At 39.2% G+C, this 9,453-nt stretch overlaps 1 protein-coding gene across 1 annotated transcript in view; it reads left to right on the forward strand.

Moving 5' to 3' along the window:
- The window catches only part of LOC134212438 (putative uncharacterized protein DDB_G0282133), a 289,981-nt gene extending 281,767 nt beyond the window's left edge, over positions 1-8,214 (forward strand). Inside the window, exon 11 of the mRNA XM_062690302.1 lies at positions 6,144-8,214. Within this exon, the coding sequence (XP_062546286.1) occupies positions 6,144-7,423 (1,280 nt within the window). The 3' untranslated portion in view covers positions 7,424-8,214. The remainder of the gene's footprint in view (positions 1-6,143) is intronic.
- The last annotated feature ends 1,239 nt before the right edge of the window (positions 8,215-9,453 follow it).

Genomic DNA, 9,453 nt, shown 5'->3' on the forward strand with positions numbered 1-9,453 from the left:
ATTAGAATCTGATTTTATAAATACTGTAGACACTGTAGTCAAATTTGATCTACTTAGATCAACATTTCTTCTTTTACTTCAATTAGAATACGAATATGCATCAACAGATACGTATTCCGTTTTCTACGTTAATTTTTTCATCGTTTATGTTCTTGGCAAACACGCTAAAAATGAACTACTCAAAATTGAGTCGAATCCGACTCATTTTCATTAAAAACGGGACAACTCAAAATTTGAGTAAAAGATACTACTTCAATAAAATGATGATTTCGCGAAAGTTAAGCTTGGCCTTCCATCAATTTTTAATACGACAGATGCGAATCAAGTTTATCTATCTATCTAAGTGCATTTTACGACAAACAGACTCCTAGTTTAAGTGCAATCATCATTTTATTGAAGTAGTATCTTTTACTCAAATTTTGAGTTGTCCCGTTTTTAATGAAAATGAGTCGGTTTCGACTCAATTTTGAGTAGTTCATTTTTAGCGTGAAGGGTTTTGGTATTCGCAGGGTGGCCACCGAACCGGGAAAAACGGGAAAAGCGGGAAAAAGACGGGAAATTGAAGTCACCGGGAAAAAAGCGGGAAAAAACCGGGAATTCAGGACATGAACCGGGAAAAAAATAATTTTTGTCAACTTACATTCAAAATTCTTCAAAATTTTTAATGTAGTTAATATAAATGGGAAAAATTTACTCTTTAACATTCATTATTCAATCGCATTCTAATTTTGTTATTTGATTTTAGTACATAATGTGTGAGGTATAAAAATAAGTAGATCTTTTTCCCAGATCCAGTTTGTGTTGTCACTAGATAATTTTGATTACAGTTTCGAATAAGCGGCTTTTTGACTGACTTGTAATATTTTGTAGGTAAAAGGAAAACGGAAATTATTCCAAATCAATTCGTCTGTACATTTGTTGTAGGATGTTGAAGGTTGTTGTAGTTATGGGATTGAGAGATATCCTATAAAATAGGACCTATACGATTTATGATCAATTAAATCTGTTAAACAAAAACTTGGGCAAAAATATGAGTAATAATAATGTAAAATATGAGCGCTTCGTGTGATTTGGTAGAACCCCGGCTATATGTCATAAATATTTTGTTATATGATGATGGTGATGATACTACCATCTATTGTAGCAAGGCACCTGTCATTTGATCATGCTTATATTATTGTTAGTATTCAATCAAACTCCTCCAAAAATGCGTGGGGTGGTTCCATAAGCAGAGACACTTATGCGAATCCACGGGATGAATAGAGGATCTTCTTCCAGAAGAAAGTTTGTACATACAATAATACAATCTAGCCCTTGTTTCCCAGATAGACCCAATAGATGGGGAGAAGAGCCCGACATTTATCCACGAAATGTTAACAATAGGAAGTTTGCAATCCCACTCTTCCTATCCAAATCGCTTCAATCGGGTGATGTCATAAATATTATGTTATAAGGCATAAAAGCATAGAATCGAATATCGAAATATTCATTCTTTCGAATTATTTTGATCGGAAACGAAGATTGTCTTCGGGTTAAATCTGTGTTCAAATTAGTTGTTTAAAAATTCTGTAGATTAAAAAAAAGTAATGCCAATAATTATAATGAGGTTATACAGTGATTTACTTACTTCATTGCTAAGTTTAAAACTCAGGGTGTCGACTACCTGGAAAAACCTGGAAAGTCAGGGAAAGTCAGGGAATTTCATTTTGGACCTGGAATGTCAGGGAAAGTCAGGGAATTTTAATTGAGGTCAGGGAAAAAAATCACAAAACCCAATATTGAAAATTTATAGTGATTTTTTATTAATTCGAACAATATACTAAACATACTTATGACAATGAAAGTCTGAACCAATTTTAATCCATTGAAAAGGGACCAATCAAGGTACTAAAACGTCGAATCAGAACTAATATAACGTTTTAGCTGTTCATCAGACTTCATAGCCGATGAACAATACAGTTACAGTCGACAACGACTTCCAATATCAAGCTATAAAGCTTATTTTTAGTGTGGCCGTTGGCAGTCGCTAGACTAAAAGTCTACTCCGAACCCTTTTCATGTTCTCCATGGTAATAGAGTTTGTTTCTATTAATCTCTAAGCAATAACAGCCACGTCCCAAAGCCACGTTGCTCAAATGGTCACTGTTGATCCATATTGTCCCCTTTAATATTTTAGATTATTTAGATGGTGTGGTTTTGTGTCGGAGTTGATTTGATTTTTTTGCAGTTTCCTTATTAGTAGCGTTTGAGTCATGTTCCCATCAACCAAGAAGTTCTGGAAGTTTGTTCAAATACTTAATCATCAATCGCGAGAGCAATTCCTTATCAAACTATGTTGTTGTATTTATGATATATGAAAAATTCATTAAATGCGATCTATCTTGATAAATTCAAATTGCTGATTAGTAACCAACTCTAATGAAAAATCTAATAGGGTGGGTGTACCAATTGTCGCCATACATAAGAGCAACTATTTTTTAAAAAATAAGTAAAAGGCATGTGGGTGAACTTTATATATCAAGCGAAAGGTTTTACTCCCTGCTCCTTAGAACAGCTGTGAAGACCACAATAAAATTTGTTATAATCATCAAAATTGATTAGTCCATAATGGGAACGCATGCACCAGTTGTGGCACTATTCTTAATTTTGGTTCCTTATTTGGCAAATCCCATTGTTTTCTTATGGGACTGGCCAAATAGGGACCACTAGTGCGACAACTGGTGCAAAGGACGTCAAAAATTAAGCAAAATCAATTTTTACAACTATGCTTTGCTTGTTTTGGAGAAGGTCAAAGGTTTTATCGTATCATATGAATATGCTTTATCGATCTGAACTTGGTTTGCGGTGATTTGATTGGCCATTTGGCATATAAAGCACTAGTGCGACAACTGGTGCTATAGCCACAACTGGTACATCTAGCTTATATCACATTACCTGTTGAATAAAATGTAACGCTCAAATATATCTAGTGAAAGCAGTCGAAACTGAATCAAATGGCTGAAATAGGGCATAGTTCAGAACCGTTCAACAAACAATCACCAAACATGTTCAACCTACAACCAACAACTAGATATTTGGAAGTTTTTTTTCTTTGTCTGTCATAGAGTATTTGGAAGCTTGTTAAAAGAAAACGCCGAATAGTATCTTTGTAGACCTGCGACGGTACTCGACAGTATCGGCATCATCTTCAAACAAGATTCTGTAGGTAACGTTTTAAAAACATTTCGTGAACTTCCATTTGATCACTTATAAAGTCATTAGTCGATCCTCGCGTCCTTAGGTGGACAAATTAATAGTCATGTAGAGAGAATGATAACGGATAAAAGCAACATATGGTCTACCTCATGAACATAGGTGGCGATGTTCTCAATTAAACGTTACTCGATACTCCAAAATCATGCTCGGACGCAAATGGAAGATAAAGTTGTTGTCAATAATAATGTTTCATTTTTACATTCGCAGCTTTTGATGTTTATTAAACAACTTTATCAGGAAGTATTCTGGTTGATCTTTGAGAATTTTCTCCAGAAATTAATTCAGAATTCTCACTGAAACATAAAAAAAATCTCAAAGGATTTAAACAAGCTGTCTCGATAGTTTTTATCCTGAAGCGATGAATTATTATATGAATCCTCGATGGATGTTCAGTAGATTTTTTCAAAAACTTGGTAGATTATATGGTGTTTACTTAAATTTGAATTGAATGTCTTCGTGAAGGGATTCATATAGAAAATATGCCAAGGAGTCTTTAAACATTTTTTCACGAGTTCTTAAAAAAACCTAAAAAATCCATAAAATAAATGGAGTACGTGTAGCTCCCCTTAGCATTTAAGACTAGTTAGGCCACTATTCCATAAACACGACCTAATATTCTATGCATATTTTGGATGGGACCATTGCTTTACGACCTGAGTGTATTCAGATCAAAATATTGAAAGTATTTCAGTGGTTAGAATATTTTGCTGTGCTTACTGTAAGTGCTGCATAGATTTATGTGAGCTTGTGGGTATTGGTCTGTAACTTCTTTTAGAAGTCCAAAAACTCCACAGAGTGTGAATAAGAATTCTATACTTGAGAGGCCAGTGGAGGTTTCTCGGCGTTCATGGAAATACCTAATCCGTAAAAATTTTAACGGCATTAGAAGGATATCTAGAAACTTCCACGACTGTTTGGAAAGAATTCATAAGTTGTGTCAAAATATTTCACACAAATTTCCTGAATAATAAGGAAAACTTCAACGATTTGAAGAAGTCCGTCAATAGTCTTAGAGGTCTATTGCGACTCCACCCTAGTAGCACACTTCAGTTCGATTTGGTTACAGCAACTCCAATGTGACTTGATTTGGTCGCATATGAGTCACAGTGACTGATATGTGACAAGCGTGCTACTCGAGCAGGGAGTCCGTGAGAATTCCCAATGGTGGATGAAGGCACCAGAAAAATTATAACTTTAATTGGAGCCAATTTTAGAAAGATGTGGATTATGAAAATCTTTCAGGAGCTCTGCGCATTTACTTGAAACATTGTGAACGACCAGAACTACCTATGATATTCTAAAAATCCTTAAAGTTCTGTTTCTAGAAGTTATTAGGCTTCCAGTAGCTCAGGAACTCATATGGATTTCAAGGATTCATTCATGAAGAGATTTTCATACGCTTCTAGGAATTGAAAAAAAAAACATTTCTCATACCTGGAATTCTTAGAAGAATGGTCTGGAAAGTCAGGGAAAGTCAGGGAATTTAATTCTTAAATTTGAGTCGACACCCTGAAACTGTAATTGAGGTCAATCAAAGTTAATTGCCTATTTCCGGGGATTAAACCACCCGACTTGGACGTTAATTTACAATGTTATGAAAACTCATATGTGAATATGCACGTTATGTGGAAGATATTGATCTGGAAAATGTATTGGAGGTAACCACTTTCCCTTCGATGGGACTCGAACCCATGACCCTACAGTACGCTAGACTGGTGCTTTAACCAACTAAGCTACGAAGGACTTCGCCACCTAGCGGCTACTGAACGAGCTCGAGATTCCCAAATTGGACGCATAGTCAAATCACTCGCAATCCATTTCTCAAGCCAATACTTCCCATGTGTATAGTACACGTCCACATTAGAGGAGCGTGAGTATTTAGAATGTCTGGCAGCTATACACATTCTTCATCAGTAACTGTACTGATCAAGTGAGGTTGTGTAAGCTATTTGCCAGTCGGTCGTCAAGCTCAGACCCGACCGCTTTGGGTTCGAGTCCCATCGAAGGGAAAGTGGTTACCTCCAATACATTTTCCAAATCAATATCTTCCACATAATGTGCATATTCACATATGAGTTTTCATAATAAAATATCTAGTTAAAGTATAAAAACTCTTACCCTGACTTTTTTCAAGTTAAATAAAAACCGGGAAAATTTGGCAAAAATTACCGGGAAAAGCGGGAAAAAACCGGGAATTCGAAAATCGAATATCAGTGGCCACCCTGTATTCGATTTTTTCGATGCTCAACAAAAACTCAATCATTGTATCGGCTATCAGTACTCCATTGACAACTCTCAATGACATGCACCAGTATGCTAGAAATGCAATAATAAAAAAATAAGGTGGAGATTTGGAAATCAGGTGCGTCGTTTCTAAGTTCTACGGTGGTACTTGGGAGAGGATGGACAATATTTTTTCGCTAGTGCATATAAATTTATCAACTACAAAAAAATCTGAACGTTCTGTAGAACGAATAAATGAAACAGCAACAAATCTCGCATAATTGTATCAAAAATAATTATTTCTAAAATTTCAAGTTCGTTGATGGGATTTCATTTTTGTTTGAATAGGTAAGTGAGGTAATTCGTGCTTTCAATGTAAAACGGGTTTATTTAAATGCATTTTTTGTTTCACATCACTAACCCAATGATTTGTTTTTGTTTGGAAGTTGTTTGGCTGAAATCGTAGTAAATCATGCTCATCCTGTCCAATTTCCGCATATTATCTGTTTAATTCATCCTGCTCGATGGACATCTGCTAATCGCTCAAAGCAATACCGCCCTTCATCTATCTTTCCGCCTAATCTTTCAAAACTCACTCATGCAACACAATACCCAGTACTGCCCAACCGACCAGTACTAACTCCAAACTTCCCAACCACCAACAGGGTCCACCGTCGGCAGCATCATTCGCCATCATCACATCACCACACCCACCACCACCACCCAGAACAACTCCACCTGCGCCCGAAATGGCAACGGAAATCGACCTCTGGCCATTGGCAGTCGCCGTCAGCTTCGAACGAATAACAATTCGGCAGCGTATGACGATGAAGATGGCGGTGATCAACCAAACGATGACGGTGTTTCCGCCGCTCCGGGTATCACATGTCCCTTTAGTCACGGCACGTGCTCCCCAAGCGGTAGCCGGTCATCGATCACTTCGGCCCCCGAGCCCCCAGTGAAGCCCAGCTCGACAAAATCGCCAATCAAAAAGTCGGCCTCGGCCGTCGAAGCAGCGGTCTCCACCGCGGCCAACAAACTGCGCCGCATGTCGGCCAACGCGAAATTTAGCTTTAGCAGCCATAACAGTAATAACACTAACTGTAAGTCCAACCATAAACCTAGTACTAGTAGCGCTGTTAGTGGTAGTAATAACAATAAATGTGATATTTTCCATCTGTTGTCGCGGTCGCCGAGTTCCCAGCTAGCGTCGACGCTTTTAGCGAGTGACAAGGGTTCCAATCCGGCAAGTCCGATCGCCAGCCCGAACAAGCCAGTCGGTCGGAGCTTCAGTAACGATCCGACTGCGTCCGCGTCCGGTGCCACGTCGACGTCGGCGGATCACCTGCGGCGCGACTCGTTGCCAATTATCGGTGGTCTGCTGTCGTCCTTCTCGTCCACGTCGGTGTCATCGTCGAACTCGTCGTCGCTGTCCACGTCTACAGTTGGAGCCGGAAGCAACCACCAAGGTTTGCCACTGTTGGGGTCCACCGTGAGTCAGCACAAGCCCAGCAAACTGCAAGCATTGTTCTCCGTTAGTTCTTGCTACAATGGATCTCACGGGCGGAGCGTTGGCAACGGTGACGCTGCGAAGGTCAACGGTCGCCGTGTGAATCGAACCATCTGCTACGGCGATGAAGATGATGACGACGACGGCGGCGGCGGCGATGGTGGTGGTGGTGGTGGTGATGCTGACGATGATGATAACCGCGATGAAGGCGACGTGGTGGCGGCGGCGGTGGCTAAGGTGGCACTGGGTACCAACGGAACCACTCGTCGGAACATTATTCCCCGTAAGTTGGGAAGCACTACGAGCAGCAGCAACGACAGTGGTCGGAGTAGTACCGAAATGGGACCGGAGGTTGATGGAGACCAACGGGAACCGGAGCAGCGGCTGCACCAGAACGGTGCAAATGGGAATGGCTGTTTGAAAGATCTGGTTTAGGTTGGGAGATGTAGGTGCGGAATTGTTATGGTTGATAATTTGTTGTTTTTTGGCGGAATGCTAAAAAATTTGGACGTTTTTTAGTTGCGACGTGGACTAATTTGGTATGAGACTCGGAAATATAATTCTGTTATAACTTACAAATGTTGTTGGAACTAATTTTTGCACGTCTTTGGAATCCATTGGAAGTGAAATAGATAACTTGAGCTGATGAAGATGCCATTTTGCAAATTACAAAGCTAAGGTGTAGGTACATTTAAATGTTTTAATGGATTTTCTGAATTCGCAGATGTCAGGGATTTTATCCATATTATTGAAAACGAGAAGGACAATTTAAAAATGCAGTATAAATCGAACATCTGTTCGAACCCTTTAGCTCCAAACCAAGACTGGAACACGACCGCCTCATCTGCCAAAATGTGAGAACCATCTACATGTTTCACTTTCATTCCTCTACCTTTTAAAAGAATATGAAAATTTTATGCTATTTTACTTTTTTCAAGCTGTTTTCATCATCCATAGAATAAGCTATATGTTTTAATATAGCTTATTCTATTCTAAATCTAATTGATAGCGTCTGACGGTATGGAAAACTTCTAATAGACGTTGTCGAAGCAGATCAGCAGACACGTTTGTTATGGACAAATTTAGTTTAGCGTAAATGCGAGCCCGTCTTACCCGTGCGTTAAGAAGCGCGGCTTCGAAGCAAAACCATGTTGAGGGTGGCTGGGTTCGATTCCCGGAGCCATTCTAGGCAATTTTTGCTTTGAAAATTGTCTCGGCTTCCCTGGGCATAAAAGTATCATCGTGTTAGCCTCATGATATACGAATGCAAAAATGGTAACTTGGTTTAGAAACCTTGCAGTTAATAAATGTAGAAGTGCTTAAAGAACACTAAGCTGCGAGGCGGCTCTGTCCCAGTTGGGGATGTAATGCCAATAAGAAGAAGATGAAGAAATGCGTTGTCAAAAAATGTAACGTAAATATAAAGAATAAACTCCGTAGAGCTCTTCCAGTTCGAACTATCAAAGTGATAACATCTGTTTCCTGATTGCTACCTGCTTCCGAATTCTTAAGAAGACTCCGACGAATCAATTTCACCTTGCTCTACTCCACCTCTTCATCTTTAAAACGTAAAAATGTTGTAGTCAAAACATGAAAAATATTGAATGAAGAAATGTTGGCAGCTGACAAACAAAGCGGTTTTTTGGCGCGTATATTTAACAATGCAGGACATCCGAACTCACCCGTGAGCAATTTCCCAGCGAGTTCAAATGGTTCGATTCGTAAAAGAGGACAGCGCTCGTCGTACGGTGATAAATCCCATTTGTCACGCCAACCAATAAATCGCACGATTTTTTAATGGTTTTCAACAAAAGTTTTCGATTCTAAAAAGGTTCGCACAGGGAGCAAAAGAGCGATCTGTGACATATCGGATCCCTTAACTCATGAATGAGTTTGAACGTAAAGCCCAGTTGACCATTTGAAGAAGTTGACCAGCCAAGTTGGTCACAATATCGTTGTAGTGGAAACGGAATGGCCCCTCACATGCACCTTAACTTGTCGAACACGAATAAGACTCTGCTTGTTGAAAAACGAAATAATGTTTACGAGACGAGCCAGCCTTGGGCTGAAAGTCTCGCTAATAAAGACATAAAAAAATAATGATTTTGCATTTTTGACTATTTTCTTGTCGTCTGTGAAAAAGAAGTAACGGCAGGGAGGCGTCATCTACACAAATGAAAATTGAATAAAAAAAAAATTGAATAGCCCTAGGATGCTACCTTGCGGGACTCCAGATAACAGTTGGGATTCTGAACAGCTTTACGAACATTTTTACGCTTACTGAACGTTTCCGCAAAAAGGATCTAAAAGAGCTAACGCTTTTCGACTATACTAAAAGTCTATTTGCCTTCAAATCCATGGAGGCAGCATCAACTTGTCAACCAAAGTCCATGCTTCGCAAGCAGGAAAAAGTAAACTGCACCAAGCTCTTGAATACAGAGCGCTGCAGATAGAATCCGTGCTGA

The sequence above is a fragment of the Armigeres subalbatus genome, chromosome 2 (assembly GCF_024139115.2).
Source record: "Armigeres subalbatus isolate Guangzhou_Male chromosome 2, GZ_Asu_2, whole genome shotgun sequence".
Lineage (NCBI taxonomy): Eukaryota > Metazoa > Arthropoda > Insecta > Diptera > Culicidae > Armigeres > Armigeres subalbatus.